This window comes from Juglans microcarpa x Juglans regia, chromosome 1D (genome assembly GCF_004785595.1).
Source record: "Juglans microcarpa x Juglans regia isolate MS1-56 chromosome 1D, Jm3101_v1.0, whole genome shotgun sequence".
NCBI classification, from domain to species: domain Eukaryota; kingdom Viridiplantae; phylum Streptophyta; class Magnoliopsida; order Fagales; family Juglandaceae; genus Juglans; species Juglans microcarpa x Juglans regia.
This window is the reverse complement of record NC_054594.1, coordinates 32,821,687-32,842,889: the sequence shown is the minus strand read 5'-3', so window position 1 is coordinate 32,842,889 and position 21,203 is coordinate 32,821,687. Positions and strand designations below refer to the sequence as shown.

At 33.1% G+C, this 21,203-nt stretch overlaps 1 protein-coding gene and 1 long non-coding RNA gene across 6 annotated transcripts; one reads left to right on the top strand and one right to left on the bottom strand.

The window, feature by feature from the left end:
* Positions 1 to 16,102: 16,102 nt before the first annotated feature.
* On the bottom strand, positions 16,103 to 17,595 carry LOC121251320. 2 transcript variants are annotated; one of them, XR_005937992.1, is made up of 2 exons: positions 16,890 to 17,595; positions 16,103 to 16,751 (listed from the first exon to the last, which is right to left on the bottom strand). It is a non-coding gene; the product is annotated as an uncharacterized LOC121251320 (long non-coding RNA). The 2 variants fall into 2 exon arrangements; XR_005937997.1 differs by having other exon boundaries at positions 17,025 to 17,595.
* Positions 16,319 to 20,660, top strand: LOC121251264 (probable receptor-like protein kinase At5g38990). Of its 4 annotated transcripts, XM_041150626.1 has the most exons (9): positions 16,319 to 16,412; positions 17,861 to 17,968; positions 18,109 to 18,308; positions 18,393 to 18,619; positions 18,920 to 19,046; positions 19,124 to 19,195; positions 19,289 to 19,472; positions 19,564 to 19,696; positions 20,185 to 20,660. In XM_041150626.1, the coding sequence occupies exons 3-9, from the start codon at positions 18,155 to 18,157 to the stop codon at positions 20,434 to 20,436; spliced, it is 1,149 nt and encodes a 382-aa protein (XP_041006560.1). In that variant the 5' UTR covers positions 16,319 to 16,412; positions 17,861 to 17,968; positions 18,109 to 18,154; the 3' UTR covers positions 20,437 to 20,660. The 4 variants fall into 4 exon arrangements, with proteins under 4 accessions (XP_041006560.1, XP_041006563.1, XP_041006559.1 ...); XM_041150629.1 differs by lacking the exon at positions 17,861 to 17,968 and having other exon boundaries at positions 16,323 to 16,412; XM_041150625.1 differs by lacking the exon at positions 16,319 to 16,412 and having other exon boundaries at positions 17,645 to 17,968.
* The last annotated feature ends 543 nt before the right edge of the window (positions 20,661 to 21,203 follow it).

Sequence of the window (21,203 nt, the reverse complement as noted above, 5' to 3'; positions counted from 1 at the left end):
ATACAACATCCATTGGGAGTGCTCTAAGAATCGAGGTTTTCTTATAATTTTCAGGAATTTATGAGTAGACCATATAAAGGCCTTAGGGCTGTTTTGGATTCATAGATGAGATGAGATTATTTTAGATAAAAGTTAAAAATTAAAAAAAATATTATTTTTAATATTATTATTATTTTGAAATTCGAAAAAATTGAATTGAAATTTGAAAAAGTTAAATTATTTATTATATTTTGTATGAAAATTTAAAAAAGTTGTAATAATGAGATAAGATAAGATGAAATACTTTACGGATCCAAACAAAGCATTAGACTCCATTGGGCCTCTGACCTATCCAATCTATTAATTTGACAATTTGATTTCAAGTCCTTCCATTTCAATTGTTCGCTATATTAGAGCATTTTCAATAGATTAGCTAAATTTCAAAAAAGTATTTGAAATAGCTAATAGGACATATAAATTGATGGTATTAGATTAGACAAATTCCGAAAAGACTTCATCTATAATAAATCTAAATTTTTGGTCATATTTGAATGTGCACTGTAGCACTACCAAATCAATTATTTACTATTATTTCATCTCTCTACTATGGCTTTTTCTCTATCTACTCAAATCTATAAAGGAAATTATTAATGATAAAATATTATTTAATGGTAGAATGGTAAAATACGATAAAAGTAAATAAATTAATAATTAAAAAATATTTTTTAAATTAATATTATTTTATTTCTATATAATGAATAAATAAATAATTTAATGTGGGGATTTGATGTGAATTGAATAGTCAAAGTCAAATTTATCTCATAATATTTTATTATTATATAATGAAAAAATAGCTATTACAATATAGGGATTTGATGTAAATGAAATAATCAAAACCAAATTCATCTCATATTAGCTAAAAATGGGATTTAACTTTGACTAATCTATTGAGAGTGTTCTTAATGACACCATAAGATTTGATTTGCAGTTTTATCTCTTATTACTAGAAATATAAGCTAAAAAAAACTATTTATTTTAAGCGAGAAAAGAATGCTAAAACAAGTAAATAAAGTATTGTGCCTTTTTAGATCAGTTGGTACTTAATAATAGAGAATATGTTGGCTTTGGAAGTCTGATCCAACAATGTTTGCTTTGCTTGCATAAGCTCAAAAGGCTTTACCACTATTTGGAATTGTGCTTCATACATTATTTACTGAGGTAGTTCTATTTAGAATTGTCTAGATGGGGAAAGAGAAAGTCGACGCATCTAGCATAACACCTCCTGTTGCAAATCCATCAGCCTAACTATTGTAATATTCTTTCAATAGTGTCGTATGTTTATTTTATGTGTAGTCATTGCCCACTTGAGTTGATTAACATTATTGTGCTATATGTTAGGATATATCGAGACCACTTTATCCAGACTTTTCAAACTACATGCATGGTTACTACGCTCCAGTGCCTCCTTATGTGTGGTTTCCACCTTTTGTGCCTCCTCCAAGTGCCAACCCATATCCATGGAGTAACCAGGTGATGAGTTGGATAGTAAAATAGTTCATGTGCTTTAATTTTATAAGCTTGAACATTAATTATTTTTGTTTTTATTATTTTTTATGGTGAAGTTGCAGCAACACCCATGTAAAACTCTCTTCTGCTGCCATGTCAAGTTTGGCTACTTTGAGTAGTTCTGCTGCCTTGTATAGTTCTGGTATGCCAGTGATGGGACCTCCTCCAACTACCTACTCATATCTATGAAGCAACCAGGTGATGATTTGGAATTTTCATGTACTTAGTGTCGTTCAACGTTTTTATCTTTTTTGGTAAATTGTAGCAATATTAATGGAACTCTACTTCTACTACAATGGATACTTCCACTGCCATGTCTACTTCTGCTCTCATGTCTAGTTCCAGCTCCCATGCTAGTGCCAGCTCTAATGCAGCTATTAGCTCTTGTTTCACTTTATCAGCATTTGTTTCTCTAACAAATGCCAATCCATATCCATGTGGCAGCGAGGTGATGTGTTGGGATTTTTTATTTTTTTTATTTTATTACATTTTCCACAACAAAGATTGTCATAAGTAATATTTTTCCCCTAAACTGTTAGAAAATAAAGCACAACAAAGTCACTCTGTTGAAGAAATTAGTGAGACCACACTAGACTCGATAGAAGTTAAAGCGCAATCTACTTCTTTTTCGGGTAATAATGTTGATACCAAAGAGGTTGGCAGTTCCGGGACACTTCATGTGGAGCCTACTGATGGGGGTGATACCATTGAGGAGCCAAAGACAGGGATGTGCTTTGAATCGGAGCCAAAGTTGATGTCTTAGTATAAACAGTACGAGAAATGATGTGATTTTGGGATAATGACACAGAGGAGTAGAAGGGAGAAGGATGAGACTATCAACTATGTCACTCTGGGATGTGCTCGTGGTGGCAAGGCACGGAATCGAATGTCAAATGTTTCTAAGCTTCAGCCAACAAGCAAGACAGACTATAAGGTAAGGATAAATGTGATGTTGAAGGATGAGAAGTGTGTGCCACATCGATCTTTAACACACACAATCATGTGCTAAGTCCAAGAAAATCCAGGTTCTTCAGATGCAATAGAGAAGTTAATGAGTCCGTTAGGAGGGTGCTGGATACAAATGATTAGGCTAGCATACGAATGAATAAGAGTTTCCAAGCTCTCGTGACTCATGCAGGTAGGTTTGAGAACATACTATTTGAATAAAAAAATTGTCGTAACTATATTAATAAGGCACGACACCTACGCTTTGGTAAAGGTGGTGCTTAAGCGCTACATGAGTATTTTAGAAGACTGCAAGTTAAGAATAATGACTTTTTTGCTCTCATAGATTTGGACGATGATGAAGGATGGAGAATGTGTTTTGGGACGAATGCCCGTAGTAAAGGGGCATACAACTACTTTGGAGATGTGGTAACATTCGATACCACATACTTGACTAATATATATGAAATGCCATTTGCACCTTTCGTGGGTGTAAACCACCATGGGCAGTTAGTCATTTTGGATACATGCCTTATTTCAAGTGAGGATACAGAATTGTTTGTATGGTTATTTAAAATTTGGTTTGAATGCATGGATGGAAAAACACCGAATACTATTATTACATATCAAGATTGCGCAATGAAAAATAGGATTGTCATCGTCTTCTCTAACACATGTCATAGATATTGTTTGTGACACATACTGTGAAAGGTCCCTAAGAAACTTGATGCCCCTAGTCAATACAAAAGTGACTTGAAAAGTAAGTTACCATCTCCTGTCTATGACTCCCTTACTGTCAAGGAGTTTGAGAACTCATGGAATATCCTCATTACAACATTTAACTTGCATGAAAATGCATAGTTGCAAAGCTTATATGCAAAACGAGAGTTTTGGGTACCGGTATATTTGAAGAATTCGTTTTCGGCTAGAATGAGTGCAACTCAACGCAGTGAAAGCATGAACGCTTTCTTCGACGACTATGTGTATGCTAGGACAAACCTAAAATAATTTGTTGATCAGTTCAACAATGCATTAAAAAAAGTTGAGAATGAAAACCAATTAGACTTTCATCATTTAACTTTACCATTCATTGCATATCACACTTGACACTTGAGAAGAAGTTTCAAAAAGTGTACACAAACGTAAAATTTAGGAAGGTTCAACAAAAGATAATGGGGATGATTATTGTATACTAAGAATATGGTTGGAAAGTTGTATGCGATGAATGATGTATACTATACCTCGAACATAGTTTTCAATGTTAGAGTAAATATTGTGAATGTAACCACAAAAAGAAGTTCTAAAAAAATACTAAGTCCACATGTTGTTAGAGGCAAAGGAAGACCCCCGTCTAAGAGGAGGATGTCGACGATGGAGGAACAAGTGAAGAAAATAAAAATTAAGGCTGTTAAAAAGCACAATGATAAAGGAAAAGGAAGACTGGTGAGAGTATTTGATAATATTTATATTTGAGTATATGATAATATAATATATTTCCATTTATTTGTGAACTAAATATTTTTTTGGATTGTCAGCGACATGGATTGGACACCAAACTATTGGAAAGCAGTGGAAATCAATTCAACTCATCCATAATAAGGATGCAAGAAAATGTACAAAACTTCGTGATGGGCAACCAAGAAAGTGTACAACAACCAATGATGGAGGCACAAGACACTATACAAATCTTAGTGATGGGCACACAAGAAAGTGTACAATTATCACATTTAAGTTTTATTTTATTTGTATTTTTTATTTTGCAAAACTTACTTTTTCTGTTATTATATTCACAGATGCAACTACGGATGGATGGAACACAGTTGGAGACGACAAATAGAACGCAGCCAAATATATTTTTGTAGCAAGAGTTTGAGATATTGGAGTATGTTGTGTGTTGGTGGTGGTTTTAAATGTTGTGTGTTGGTGGTGGTTTGAGATGAGTGTTAGTGGTTTGAGAAACGATTTGTTGGTCATTTGAGATGTTATGTATTGGTGGTGGTTTTAGAACTTGTGTGTCGGTGATGGTTTAAGAAGTTGTGTTGGTGATTGTTTGAGAAGTTGTGTGTTGGTGATGGTTAATAATGGTTTTAGATATTGTGTGTTGGTGGTTTTAGATGTGTGTTGATGGTGATTTGGGATATTCCTTTTTCTTTACTTCTCTAATTTACTATTTTTATTAATCTGGTAAATCATTATTATGCAAACATGTAATTGAAGTTGTTTTCTTATAAAAGGTACAACAAACTTCAATTTTGGATGTCATGGATGCATTGCATGTCTAGATAGGAAGATTTATGTAAAAATGAAGTACACGATTTTATAAAATTGAAGTATTTAAAACAAATATATGAGCATACGTTTTGTATTTTCTAAGTACTCAAATTATGTACAATTGAAACGATGTAATTAGTTTAATTTATGTCAAAGGCCCTCTCTTGCACAAAGTCTTGCCTCTGAATTATTTGTTTCATTATGTCCAAAGGAAGTACATAAATATTTAAGCATACCAATTATTTTTAACAAAAATAATAATCTGATCCATGGAACGTGAGTTATTGACATATTCATTTCACAAAAGATCGAAACTTTGTTAAGAAACAATAGCACATTAAACTAAAATAAAGTCTCAGGTACAAAACAATTCAATGCGCCAGGATTGGAACTCTACTAAAACTAAATAAAGTCTGAAGTATATAAGCCAGAAACTCTCAAGTTACAAACGTTAAGTCCTTAACACCAGTGATGGTGGCTGGTTGATAATAAACAGGGTGAACCACTTCACAATTACAAAAGTCCCCATCAATTTGATCGTATCAAATACAATGAAATAAATATAGTGATTAGCCAATACACACGAAGTAGTGTGTGTGCATGCCGCATGTCAGTTTCTTGCCTACGAAACCGAGCTTCATCATTGTGGAATCTCAACTCCCTCTTCCCAATCTCTTCTTATCTGTTTTGAAGCTCTTCATTTTTCCTTAACAATTATGCTTCTCTCTTTATAAGAGTTATCTCTCTAACATCACTAGTATCTACATACTTGAAATATTTGCAACAGTAGAATCCCTAATTATACACAAATCACAAAGTACTTTTGATGTCAGAATTTTGAATAAAACATTAATATATAAGTACTGTTAACTGCTTCTACCTCTTTATTGTACTATGGATACCTAAAGAATGGTCGCCTTAGATTTTTTGGAGTATTTGATATTTTAAGTACAACTTGTTTTCTACAGATGCAAATTAGGTTGTTCATCAATTTACGACTAACAAGCGATGATGAAGTAACCGATAATAACATTGTAAATCTGGGCAAGTTTTATTACAATTGATAAGCGTTATTTTTATGTGATTTTTTCACTCTTTTATTTATGAAAATATCATTTTTCCTTCAATACTATTAATTTTATTTTATTTCTACATATTTTTATTTATTTTCTTAGATTTGAAAGAATTAGAAGATTTAGTGCAAAATGATAGCATTTTCGTACAAAAGAAAATACTATAGATTCAGACCGATGAGAGGCAGCGAGATCTGAATAGAGCCAATGAGATTTGGGCGAGGAGCCTTGTCTCATAGGTAGCAAAGAGATCTTCTCGTCCAAAGGTGAGAAGACTTACCTCTCGGTAGGTGAGAAGACTCGCAACCAGAAGGCGAGACAAGAAGGTGCGAAAACTTGGCGAGAAAGCTCTAGGTAGTTAGATTGGGCAACTAGTGCAAACGACAAAGTTAAAAGACTAACCTAAACAACATCGTGGGCAACAACTAGAAAAGGCGAGAGGAGTCTTTCATCCCGTTCGAGAATCTTTCCACTTAGTAGGTGAGAAGAGGGTCGTGTGGTGTTTGTGACTTCCATGCCCACCAGTTATATTTAGCGCACATGGCATCTACCTAGTGGGGCCCTTCCGAATTCTGCAATCAATCTAATGACGACCAAATCCTCTCGAACTTCGCAATTTAAGCCACATATCACTGAATTTTCCATTTTAGATCCGATATTCTTAGGATAATTTCCTTTTATGTTAACATCTATCTTTAGAAACTATTTTCCAAATTTTTAGGCTAGATTGTAACCGCATTTATTTTGTTTCCAGATTTGAGTTTTGATATCTATTTAATCTCGTTCTGTGGGATGAATATGGAGTCTCTTGAGTTGGGGTTCTTAATCTTAGTTTTAGTTTGAGTCGTTGGTTTTTGAGTTTTTAGTTTTGAGTTTTAGAGAATCTGAGTTTTAGGTTTTCGGTAGTTCAAAGTTATTGTTTGAGTTTCTTTTGAGGAGGCAGATCTGGAGAGCAGAGGCGAGAACCTCATATTTCTTCAATTGACTTCAATTAAAAACACCAGTTTTATTCTTTTTCTTTCTAATTCTATTATGAACTAATTCTATTTTCTAGAGTTTTAATATAGCCTAGCATTGAACACAGTTTTTATTCCAAGTTATTTTATCTTCAATATTTCTATGATTAAGTGTTTATTCAATGTTTTTAATGCTTACAATTTCCTAACTAACTATTGTTCGATCTTTTGGATTGCAATGAGACTAAGAGGTGATTTATGATTAAAGTTTTATGATTAAACACCATTAGTTGAGTGAAAGCAGAGATGCTTTATTTCGACTAGTGTAGTTTTTAAGAAAAATCTAAAAAATTTATTGAGTCTTCAATTAGTTAAATTCACATAGAGATACAGAGTTATTAGTTGGAGATATTTTTGGTATTATTCGAGAGAAAATATTGCATAGTTAAGGAATTTTTATCATCAACTTAGAATAATTGAGATTTTATAACAAGAAAGAATAAATTGTGTGAGATTTGCTAGGTGAAGTCAAATGCTCTAGATCTATTATCATTTTTTTAAAATCTTAATTTTAATATTCTTTTCTTCAGTTTAATAAACTATTCTTCAAATTTCAGTTTTCCAAATAGTAATTAATTTAGTCAATTTCAATACTGAATAGCATAATTATTCCTTGTGGGTTCGATAATTGTTTTCTTTAAAGCACTTTACTACTTGTTACGATTTTGTGCACTTGCAGATATATTTTTATTCAAACACAGCTGCATCACAATCACAAGGAGTATCAAAATGAACCTCAAACTGCCTTGAGAACAAAATGGAAGTAATAGATAAGGTGAGTCAAGTGACAACCAAGTTTGAATCCATTCAATCAATACATTCAGTAAGCTTAAGTATCAAAATGTTCATAAGTAAAGGAGATCTAAATAAGATAGTCAATATATAGTTGAACTATTGGCAGATTATATATTATAGTTTCATTATTCTAATCCAGGCTTTAACATGTCTCTTTAAGAAAAAAAGAATAGTTTTTTTTTTTTTTTGAGTTGCAGTTGCAGGAAAACTCACTAGCTATGTCAATTATTTGTAGAATTATTTCTCATAAACTAAAAAAGTCAACACATAATTGTTTAGCACTAGCCTTGTGATTCAGCAATATATTTGTTTCACCCAATTGCCTAATGTGGTGGGATCAAGCGCCACAAGGCACTTCTACCCATCCAATTATTTAAAGTCTCTTTGCAATCCTGTGAGCACAAGCATGTTCACTTTTGACATTCTCATCTCCAAACCTCATCCTCTAGTGAGATGCCAAGCAGGATAGCAAAAGAATCACAAGTCAATTAGCATAAAGTGAGCATAAATTCTTTACTTTTGTCATCACCAGACCATCAACTTAGTCAACTTATCTGAATATGAAAGTAGTGTGATATTACTACTATTTTACTTTTGTTTAGTACTATTATTGGTATTTGCTTGTAAATGCTCAAGGCATATTTTTGGCACTGGAAATATGTTGTAATTCCTATATTACTTAAACAGATCTCCAGGTATGTATTTTGTCATTAATTTTGTAATGTATAATAACGGGTTCAGCAAGTATATATACTGCCAGCTACCTTTATGAGAATATAAATGAACTACATAACTTAAGAAGCTTCCATTTATAACTTGCATAATTGGTAGAACTTAAAACTAAGAAAACAAGGGTAGTTTTCACATGCAAGAGAACAACTTCTACAAATCAAATCAGTTAAAACTTTTGAATATCTCTAAAAGTTTAGATTTATAAGGTACTTCATCTTTAGTTTATAATTCTAAATTGATTGTCTTTTTAAGTACAATATTAATCACATGGTCAAGTTCAAGTTTTTATGCAAGTCATGTTAAGACTTTTCTATTAGTATTAGTAGCATTGCCTCATTAAGTACTAATTATACAAAGTCTCAGTTTCATTTTATTTCCTATAGCTCTATGGTGACTTATAAAGCCAAAGATAGAAGTACATAACTCGTCTTAGTTGGGTTTCCAATTAGCACCTAAGCCAAACTTAGTTTCAATGTCAAACAAAGGCTATGCTGAAAATAAAAGCCACAAAATGATAGAAATTTTAATAACTTTTTGTTCTTTTTTCTTTTGGGGCTCAATATAGAGATGATCATAATTAAGACATTTTAGCCAACATATCAAGTAATGTATGGTGTTTAATCAAAGAAAAATTAGTTAATTCATTAAGACATCACATATCAATATATCTACTAATCCAAGATGTAAATGCATGACAAGCAAGTCAAATTCTCGCCACAAGAAAAATCCATTCAAGATCCATCTATCCATTCAAGAAATCACAGATCAATACATCCATTCAAGATCAAGACAAATCCTCGCCACAAGAAAAATTAGTTGCTTCGTTAGTCCTAACCAAGATCAATACATCTCTATTAATTCATGCTAACTAATTAAAACCAATCTACATTTTACCATAGAAGTAGATGTAGGTTCAAATTGAACAAAAAGAACATGTAGGAAAGATATTTGAAAAATTGACTGAAATTGGAGTAGTGAGTTACCTAGGACTAAATTGAACCAAAAGAGAAATCCTCAAACACAGCAACCCACATTGCATTAGGGTTAGCGTTTTGATATGTAATGGGAAGGAGAAGGAGAGGTAGAAGAGGAGAAGGGGAACCGAAAGCAATATGGGAAAAGAAGAAAGAAAGTTGAAACGCACCGTTTAAATAGAAGATGAGGGGCTAATCGTATTCAGCTTGAAATATACCGTTTTATTTAATCCAAGCGGTGCGTTTCAACTCCACGTAGGAGGTCGTCCACGGGGCCCTGCGCACGATGCCTACATCTAGAGTTTTTCTTATTCAAACATAACTAAAGAAACCGCATTCGCATTATCACTTATCGAGTTAAAGTGTTTCTTCATCATCATTAATCTTTGGATACCCACAATATTTGGAAACATTTAGGTCCAGTTTGGATAAAAAAAAAAAAATTCTAATTCATCTCATCTATTTATTATAACTTTTTCAAATTCTCACACAAAATATAATAAATGATTCAACCTTTTCAAATCTTAAAATAATAATAATATTAAAAACTAATATTATAACAATATTTATTCAACTTTCATCTTAACACATCTCATTTCAACTCACTATTCAAACCTCTCCTTAAGAATTGTGATAAATTTCTTGAAATCAGGTTTTAGAAGATGAGAGAAAAAAAAATTTAAATAAGTATTGTATTGGAGTTTATGAGGTGGATAGATAAAATTAAAAAATCGTTTGAATAAGCTGTTTTAATATAATTTTTGTTGTATTGATTTTTATTTTTAAGTAATGATCAAATGATGATTAGATGAAAAATTTAAAATTTAAATATAATTTCTTTTTTGTATTTTTGAATAATGCTTATGAATGAAGTCATGAGAAATTTTGAAATTTTTGTGGTTTTCCAAACATCCTCCAAACTATCTATAAGTTTAAAGCTTTATTATATGTCTACTTGACAAATGAATGTTATAATGCTCCTTAAGTTAGGGCTGCTCCTTGCCCTAGTGGATAGGCAGCCGACCATCCCGCCCTTCGCACCCACATGGGCAATGGATGCATATGGACCCTTGCACCTAGCTTGTCTCACATGGGTAGTGACCCCGTTCGACTGCAAGACAGACGGATGGCCCCGTTGTCCCATCCAAAATCCGCCCAATGCCTAAAATCTACATATCTGTTCACCAAATATAGACCCAACCACCAATTTCACACATCAAACTTTCACGGCTAGGTGGACGGATGGGTCATGGCGTGATCGTGGGTTTGATCAGAGAACCATGGCCACAATGCGCCATGGGTCTCTGCAGAGACAGATCCATGGCCATGACTGGCAATGGATATCTCGTGAAGAACTACCTTGAGAATAAAAGGTAGAGGAGACGTGATCCAGGGCTTGGGGTCGGCAACAAGGGAGGGGATGAAGAAGATTGGGAGATTGAGTGAGAATATAGAAGGAAAGAAAGAGATAGAAAATTGGGTTTTTTTTTTTTTAATTGCCTTATATGGCTTATATACCCTTGTGTGAGGGAGAGACAAAGCCGTACCCCAATACAAAATGAAGTGATTTAATTATAATTGTATATATAAATAATTATATATATACATGTGTGTGTGATATATATTTATATAGAGAAATTATATCATAAAGCTAGAATGTAGAGCATATTTAATAAAGTACTTGCATGTTATAATTTGATTTATAAGATAAAATTTAAAATTAGAATATTACAAATAAAATCTTACTATTTAATTAATATAAACGATAAACTTTACATACCGATTTAAAAATAGAATAATTCACACGTGTGTGTATATATATATATATATATATATATATATATATATATATATTGGGTCGGATAGAAAGGTGAAACCCAGGCGGGGCCAATGCATGGCCCGGCCCCCCCCCCCGGGGACATATTCCATGGGCAGGCACGGCGTGTAGATGGGCGGGATACAGGTACCCCAAGCCTACCCTATGTTATAAGTTGAAGCTACAATATTCAGATGTAAACTAACATTTGAAAATTTGACACTTGTCTGGATTTACCTATAGAAAAAATCTATTTATAACTTTACTTATTAATATGTCAACCAACGTTAAAACTTTTTATATCTGTTAGTATAAAAACATACTTTATATTTTGGTTTTTTTTTTTTTAAATATAATTGATCTCATGATAAATTTCTGACTTGTAAATAACACAATACTTACTTTAGCTAACAATAAATTTGGTGAGTTTTGGATAGTGAGTTGATATGAGATGAGTTGAGATGAAAGTTAAAAATTAAATAAAATATTATTAGAATATTATTTTTTTAATATTATTATTATTTTGAAATTTAAAAAAATTGAAATATTTATTATATTTTGTGTGAAAATTTAAAAAAATTATAATAATTAGATAAGATAAGTTAAAACTATCTTTGCATCCAAACCTAAATTAATTTGGGATAGGCAATGTTTCTGATTTCGACCCAAAAAAAAAAAAAAAACTATAATTTCATGGTCACACTTGCTATAATAAAAAGAGTTTTTATTGGACACTCTAAAAAATAAAATCCTAATTCACATCATGATTTTAATCATAGTTTGAGATCAAAACAAAGGAAATCCACCACATAATTTCTGAGTTTAGTGCTTCTTACGTTGTAGTGAGGTCTAATCGTGTGCATACTATTTGTCCAAAACTCGCCAAAGAGGATGGCTTTCTCAAGAGGACCATGTTCTTGTTTACCGCTTGTCTTTCTTGTTTGAGGAATGTGTAGGACCCCCGGCCAAATGATGCCAGTTCAAACGATCTAAAAATAATAATAATCCTCGAAAAACAACCGCATACTAGGTAAATAAAAAAAAACAACCGCATACTAGGTAAATAAAAAAATCCGAAAATAAAAAAATCCGAAAAACAACCTAGTATACTAGGTAAATAAAAAAATCCGAAAAACAACCGCATACAAGGTAAATAAAAAAAAGTCTTCCCACTATATGATTAATTGATCTATTTTTTTCAACCTATTGTTGGTAGTCTCAGTTGGGAGCATCTCAATGATATGATAGGACGTACCAACAATAATTTTAGCAGTTAAAAGGTAACTAATAACTATGTCTAAGAAAAATCAATTTTATTAATTTAGGGTATATAAATTTCGTGTAGGTCAAAATAATTACTTTTTCGTAATAATTTTTATTTGTTTTAGAAGGTTTGCATAAGATTTGTATATATCTGTATTTATATTTTAATTATAAAAATTTAAATAAAAAATAATTAATTGATATGATAAGTTTTAAAATTAAAAAATATGTTAGACCTATCAATAATCAATAAACAAACTTAACGATTAGGTCCCGTTTGAATACAGAAGTACTTTCAACCCATCTCATTTCATCTCATTATTATAATTTTTTTAAATTTTCATATAAAATATAATAAATAATTTAACTTTTTCAAATCTCAAAATATTAATAGTATTAAAAAGTAATATTTTAATAATATTTTATTAAACTCATTTAGTACTGTCTCATATCATTTCACTATCTAAACGAGCCCAAAGACTTGTTAATAACTTTTATTTGTGACAAAAAATAAAGAATATAATTGTGTACTTTGTGTACGCCTTTATACTCATACCATCATTTATGATTTAGTTTGATCAAATTTAGGTCTCGTTTGGATAGTAAAAGTGTTTCATCTTATTTCATCTCATCATTACAACTTTATCAAATTATCATATAAAATATAATAAATAATTCAACTTTTTTAAACAACTTTTTAAAATCTTAAAATAATAATAATATTAAAAAATAATATTCTAATAATATTTTATTTAACTTTTATCTCATTTCATCTCATTTTACTATACAAACCGTACTTTATAAAGAGAAATTCTATTTATCATCTTTACATCATATATTTGTTAAGAGAAAATAAATAAAAAAAATTAAAAATAAAAATATGTGTATGATGCAGAAATAACGAGTAAAATTCAATTTACAAGATCAGGTGCCAACACTGTAGAACAGTGCTAAATCCAGTCCATGTCACTCTACGAAACAGAAGAGAAGAGAGAGGTGTGGAAAACTATGGGTTGTTGCAGGGAAAACAATATCCTGTCTGTCACTGACAAGTAAGTTTGATATTCATTCCCAAATTATTATTTAACCGTTACAACAAAAGAGTAGAATAGAGGGAAAACGTGAATTCCCAGCAATTTCTGTAGTCGGCTTTACGCCTTAACAAGCGGGATTCGTGGAATACCAAGTAGTTTTTTCAACGGTTATAGGTTTTGCAACCATTAAGCTTGACCGTAGTATTGACAAATAGGCTGACGCCAATGTTGCATCATGCGTGATGCAAGATGGAAGTATTCAATATTCCTCACAGCACATTAAAATATGAGTATATATACTTATAGTTTATAATGGTATGGTTACTATTTTATTACTATTTATTTACTATTTTTTTTATATTTGATTTTTTTTTACTTAATAATTATAGAAGTGAGTATTAGTAAAGTTATATATTTTTTTAATTTTTTCTTAATGATTAAGTATGTTAAAAAAATAATTAAAAAAATGATAAAAAAACAAAAAAACTTATAATATACTTGGGTAGTAGATGGGTAGTAATAGGGTAGTAAACCTATCACTATCCATACTTATAATTTTTACTTATAAGACTCATTTTATCAATTTTCTTTTAAAATCTAAAATTTGAATTTTAAATTTTATAATTTTTAACATATCAATAGTCGACACATGAAGAATTAAGTTTTTCGTAAGTACAATTAGCATTTTTCTTAATATAGAGTTATTATATTATCAAGTCGGTATGTAGAGCACACCATCTTGATAACTTGAATGGTAGTATTTGATTCGTAAAATTTAAATTTTAAAATTAATCTTTCAAATAAAATTATATCACGTAAGCATGAAGAACTATATGGGCTCTATAGTCCACACACTAAATTGATAATAGAGTTTTCCTAAAATATGACTAGTCCCAAATTCAATGTGCAAAAAGAATAAACTTATTATATGACAAATGATTTATATAATTAAATTAGCATACCTTAAAACATCATATAATAAATAAAACCTTTAAAAAGTATAATGTTGGTTTTCAAAATTGAGAAGTGCTACATGTACTTAAAATTTTATATATAAGATTAATTTTATCAAATTTATTTTTAAAATGAAATTTCATAATTTTCATCATATCAAGAACTAACACGTCAGCACATATCGTTATATAAATAAAAATTGTAAGTACAAATAATATTTTCTTTCAAAATTTTAGTTGAGTAATGTGTTTGGTGAGAAACTTGGCAAAGTTTATTTGAGTAAAAAATAGTTAAGGACTATATATAAAGAAATAATAGTTGCAGTCATAGAGTGTGTGAGTGTGCAAGCATCACACACTTATTTTTAAAAGAGTGAGTAAATATAGAACTCACATAAAAAAATAATTTTTTAATGATATACTCCACTCATAATTGTGCGGAGTAGAGTGTGTGATACTTACATAACTCATGATTGTATCTAGTATTAATCATATGTATATAATGTGACAAAAAAAAAAGTACATAGGTTGAGAAAATACAAAAGTATTTGTTATAAAAAACTAAAATATCACTAAATTTTAAAGAAGAATTACTTATTTAGTTTATATATCATTTTTATTTAATAATTTTACTTTTCAATAAAAAAAGGTAATAAATTGGATATATTTTTTTTTTATTAAAATGTAGTCAATAACCCCTTGCATTTTGCCCAAATCAAGATTTGCCCCACACGCTTTTTTTAGTAATAGGCATCTCCTCATGCTATAATGAATTTTGAACAAGCCTCCATTGGAATTTCCGCCTAACCTAATTAGTAGAGAACATGTGCAGTCCGTAATACTCGTTTGGAAAAAAATTGAAACAAATAAATAAATAAAAAAGTGAAAACAAAGAAAAGAAAAGGGGGAAAAATATTCACCTTCAGCCTACCACAAGACTTAGTCCTGTTTGAATACAGATACCTCATTTCATCTTATTTAATATTAATTAATAATTTCATTACTATTTACAAATAATTTTAACTCATTTCACTATCCAAATAAAGCCGGCTATCACCTATGGCTATTTACTTGGCTATTACCTCTAAAGAAATTTATAGGCCTAATTCATATCATAAAATTGGTTCTACAAGAGAGAATTGTTCATTTCTTATAAACATGCCCAAGATCTTGTCCACATACAATATAGGATTATTTTTCAACAGCCTCATCTTATCTCACTATCCAAACGAATTCAACTCATCTTATTTACTTGGCTATCACCTATGGCCCTTGCTTTGGCCTCCGCTAGAATGGTCGGCCGGCCTAATGGTGGCCGGACCCGGCCACACAATGATGGCCTGAGCTCGCTATTGTGTTCCATAAAGCAATAGCAACCTTACAATATTGGATCAGAGGATGATCTATTGTTTTCATGTTATTCCTAACACATGATATGACCTTGTAGAACACTTCACAATATATACTCCTCTCTTAATGTGAGCCCCATACCAATCTATCTTCATCATTGCTTCCCACCTAAGTTGAATACAACCGATTAAAAAAAAAACGATGAGAAGAGGTCCACTTCCCAATCATTGGAGCATTAGTAAATTAACACACCAATAGAGAAAATCATGTGAGAGTTAAACAATGATCCTGCACAAAAGTATCTTTAAACCGTGGGGTTTTGGAATAACGCAGGCAGTGAATCTTTCAATAGTAGATCTCCACACCATAAGAAAGACATCCAACAATCTTAAAGTTGAAGAACATGGTTAGTCTAATTAAACAAGGGTTAACAATAACAGAGAATCAACCCCAGTTAAGTTCTGGCCAAAAAAGACAAGACAGAAGCCCCCACAAAAATGGTCCCCTCCCCCTCCCCATACAAGCTCTTCGACCTAAGATACCACTGTCCCGATTAGGATGAATTTTGACCCAAAAGAAAAGAATTCTTTACTCTTCAAACGAGCCAGAGTCAGCACTGGAAATTAAAAGGCTACAAGGTGTAAGGTATGGGAAGCCATAAATTTCTTAACGATTGTAGTAATTGCATGGTAATTTTCTATTGTGAAAGGGGGGTGGGGGGAAGAAGAAGAAAATAAAAGAAAGCAGAGGTCATAGTCATACCCTGAAAGAGAACATGGAGTTGATCAGGAGGAGCTAATCTTTTTGTAGTTTGGCCATGCATAAACATCCCCATTTTGCTGCCACAGTCTGAGACAACAGATCCAAACATTATACTGTGGAAAAATCTAACTCTCTCTCCCAACGGAGCCTCTCGCTCTATCTCTCTCTCTCTCTCTCTCGCTCTCAGCTCTGACACGGGCCGCTTGTACCAAGCTTACAGACCTGCATAAAATGACAATTTCATTCCCACCAATCTTCCACTTTACAGCCTAACCAAAAACCATAACAAATTCAAGGAAACAAACAAAATAAATGAGAGAGAGAGAGAGAGAGAGAGAGAGAGAGTTCCAGCCCAAAAACCTTCGCTGGCCCCGTCCACAGCTCAACTTGTTACAAGAAATATAAATATATACAAAAACAGGCAAAAGGGAAGCAAAATTCGGATTCCCATTCAACGAAGAGGAGATATCTGGCCATGGAAACCGAACCGAGCACCCGTTAAGCTCGCTGTAGTATGTTGGCTTAGCTCAGCTGTCCGTGACCCCATCTGAGGAAGAGTCGAATCTCTTTATACAATAATAGGAACTCCCTCCCTTCTTTCCAGATCAGATGACAAAAAAGAGGCAAAAAGGGAAGCCAGAGTGAATTCAGGGAAGAGACTTGGAATCGATATGCTGATAACTACCTTTTCTTTTGATCCCCTTCAATAATTATGTCTTCCGGTGCCTGCTCATTTAAAGTCACTTTTATCCCTGTCCACATTCACATAGTAATTTGAAAATAAATAAGATTACAGTTGGTAATAACAGCTCACATGGTGATTCATTGATTTCATACAGGGGCTACTCAGCTTAATTATCTCTTTATATATGTCCAAACAAATCTACGAGTGTGTTTAGAGGTTATCATCTCTTTTACTTGATTGTCTGTAAATCAAATGACTCTCTGTTCTACCTAACGTATGTACCAAATCTTTTAAGAGTATCAAATGAAGCTTTCTTTCCGGGAAATTAAGCAATGTCCATTGTAAAAACCAGCATGAATTCTACCAGCAGTAACGGATATGGTAATAACTTCTCCTTGATATTTTCTACTAGTGCCCAAAACATCCCTCCCCCCACACCGGGGTAAAACCAGAACCCAGCTAAAAGAAGGGTTTGTTTTGAAAGGACAGCATGTTGTTCATTCATAGGGCTCTCTAGTGTCATTTTGATGAGGTGGTGAATGCTGGAAAAGGGAAGTGGGGTACTTTGACAAGCAAATGAGTTGTCTTCTGAACCCTACTTAACATTTTTAGCAGCATTGATCCTTAACAAATACCCATTTCCCAGGTGGATGCCTCAGATCATTAAGTTCACATTTTTGGGCACTTCTCGGCACCGGAAGTGCTCAAATGCCATTGTAAACGAGGAGGAAGGGATCTAAAATTTCAATTGCTGGTATAAAAGCTTCAGTCTTATATTCTTTCTACAAGGTTTCCGCGGAGTAAATCTATCCTGGGTCTAATTTGCTTTTGCTTTTCTTTCAACAAACATCAGGTTGTTTAAATTCTTTCTCTTGGGTTCTCTTTCCATCACAGATTCCATGTTCAAGTTTTTTTGGGGGAGACACAAAGGCTCTGTGACATGTCAAAGTCGAATGCAGCCATAGTTGGGGGTGCCGCAGGGGCGCTTGCATTCTTGGCAATACTCATTGTACTTGCGTGGTTCTGCAAATCACAATGTAAGAGCTTTTCAAACAAGAATTCAGAGACAGGTTCTTCAGATCCATCTGCAGTAGGTAAGGTTTCGTAGCCACTAACACTAACCATGTAGATTTGAGATAGCTTCTTCATGTCAATCTCTATTCATCTCCACATCACAGCGGAATGGAATAGAGGTGGATCGAGTTCGGCGGCAGCCTCGTCTGAGGCACAGGGAGCCAAACAGTTCACAATGATAGAATTAAAGCAAGCTACAAAGCATTTCAGTGAAAGCAATCTAATTGGCTATGGACGTTTTGGACCAGTTTACACGGGTTTTCTCAGCGATGGGACTGTTGTGGCTATCAAAAGGCGTCCAGCTCCTCCTCAACATGATTTTGTTGCAGAGGTATTATTACTGGGTTTCTTCCAACATATTCGATTGATGTCTATGTTCTAGCTCTTTTTTTGTCTCCCTGCACCCCCTTTGTTCCGATACCACTAATGACTGAATGCACAATATCTGTAAGTACTCATTAATGTTTTCTGAAGTTGATGAACATTTCCACACCCCTTTGCTTTAACGAAGCAGGGAGTATTATAAGCCTAATATGGCTTCTCAGTAGACGATGTTAAAAATGACCATCGTAGGCGTACTAACTGTATATTTCAATTATGTATACAAAGTAATGGTTTGTATGGCAAACAGGTTAGGTATCTATCAGAGATTCGACATCGCAATCTAGTTTCTCTTCTTGGTTACTGCCAGGAAAATGGATCTCAGATGCTAGTCTTTGAATATTTGCCCAATGGAAGCATGATCAATCACCTATACGGTATGACCCGTTTCATTGCATTGATTTCGGATGATCATGGAAGGATATATGCCATTTCTGACTCTCATCTCTGGCAGCTACTGGAATAGATTCATCAACCAAATTGGAGTTCAAGCAACGGCTAACTATAGCTATTGGGGCAGCTAAAGGTAGATCCAACAAAAATCCTAATGATGCTGTTCTGGAACTGACAAGAATCGATAGAGAGTTGAATTTAGAATTGATTGTTTTAACTAGTGCAGGTTTATGCCATCTTCATGGCCTAAGACCTCCTTTGGTGCATAAGAACTTCAAAACAGCAAATGTCTTGGTTGATGAGAACTTCATTGCAAAGGTTTCAGATGCAGGGATCTCAAGACTGCTTGAAAAGATAGAAGAAGCAGGTCCATCTCGAACATCCAGTGTCAATGTTTTCCGAGATCCAGAGTAAACTTAATTTCCTCTGATTGCATTTGCATTTTGGTGTTAAATAAAATGACTTTCACCTATGCACATTGTCATGTATGCCAATGTTTAGGGTAGGAGCATCAGGGACGATCTCTGAAATGAGCGATGTGTACAGCTTTGGGATATTTCTCTTGGAGCTTGTGACTGGACAGGAGGCTCTGCATATTGACTCCTTGGGATCTAATGAAAGTTTTTTCCGTTGGGTAGGTATAATGCTCTTTATTTTTATTAATTGTTTAAAAGAACTCTTTCCTCTTTTTTTTTTTTCTTGTGGGACACAAAAAAGAAAGTTTTTTTCTAAGTTTTTCTCAAGTATATTTAACATTTTTCTCGAACTTCTAAAATGCTGAAGTGTATATTTATTGATACGACCTTTCAAATTACGTCGAACTTAAACGATCAAATTTGTAAACATTTAACACAAAAATGGATGACGTAACTCAACAATGACAAGAAATCCGCTTCAAAAAGTATCCTAGCTCTCATTGATCTTAATGTTGTTGAGAAAGGTTATTGTTTAAGCAAGCCCAAGGCTACATTATTTTCAACCAAAAAAGTTCAGACCTAAGCTAGAATAGATTTATAGAACCCTGTTTTAGTAACCTTTGATCCTTTCAATTAGCAACTTACACAAAAGACTGGCCTCCATTGCTTTGTTTTTGAACATCTCTTATTTTTTAAACTTGTGAAGGTCGAATCAAGGTTGAGTCTAAATGATTTTGTGGACCGAAGACTGGTGGGCAGTTTCACCGCCGAGGGAATGAGGGATTTGATCAGGCTGACACTACAATGCGTGAGTTTTCCAGGAAAAAGGAGACCAAAGATGGAAATGGTTGTGGTGGAGCTTGAAAGGATACAAGAGAAAGAGATGGCAATGACCACAGTCATGGGTGAAGGTACTGCCATATTTACTTTAGGCAGTCAGCTATTTACATCATCATGAAGATGAGTTTTCGTTGGTGTTTGTTAATGCTTGGGCCAAGCTTAAGCTCAAAACACCGCATCCCAACAGCTAGCTAGCTAGCTGTTGATTTATTATTTTGGGAGACACGAAGAGAGGTCAAAATGCTGTAATTTTTTTTATTTGCTAAGCCAAACTGCTGCGGTTGAAACCCATGTAAGTATGATTGTATAAAGTCAATGAAGCAAAATATTATTGGCTTTCCATTAAGAACGTTAGCTTTCCAGCCGTGACCGTTGACCAGAGACTTCCTTGAAACGACACATACAGCTAGCACGGTTTCGTTTACTTGGTCCAGCTGCAAGTGGAAAAACGCAACGTACCAGCATTAGTAGATAAGAGTGTAGACAACAAACAACATAGCATTGTGTAGTAAATTGAGAAAGACATTAATCAACAGACGGATTAGGGTTATGAATCCTATCCTAGGTTGCTCATATTTCTAATCTTGTAAGAGAAATAGTTTAACTACAAATAAATTACACAAAAATAAATCTACAAATTGACATGACTTGATGTAAACGGATCACATAAAATCAAGCCAATTTATAGATTTACTTTTGTATAATCTCTTTGTATCTGTAGCAGTTCTTAACTTGTAAATAAATGACTATTTCTACCGGACTTTCAATGTCTCTGATGTCGCATGAATAGTAATTATTCTCCAATACGTATGCGGATATTATCAAGTGTGTTACAAATACAAGACAGGCACTCCCCACTTGCTTTGCCCACAAGATTCCCTGCCC

What these genes read in the sequence shown, in the direction of transcription:
- LOC121251264 (XM_041150626.1), top strand. Translation starts at nt 18,155, where the DNA reads ATGTCAAAGTCGAATGCAGCCATAGTTGGGGGTGCCGCAGGGGCGCTT. An exon ending in AGCTATTGGGGCAGCTAAAG is followed by an intron (nt 19,196 to 19,288) that starts GTAGATCCAACA and finishes TAACTAGTGCAG; the next exon opens with GTTTATGCCATCTTCATGGC. An exon ending in ATGAAAGTTTTTTCCGTTGG is followed by an intron (nt 19,697 to 20,184) that starts GTAGGTATAATG and finishes AAACTTGTGAAG; the next exon opens with GTCGAATCAAGGTTGAGTCT.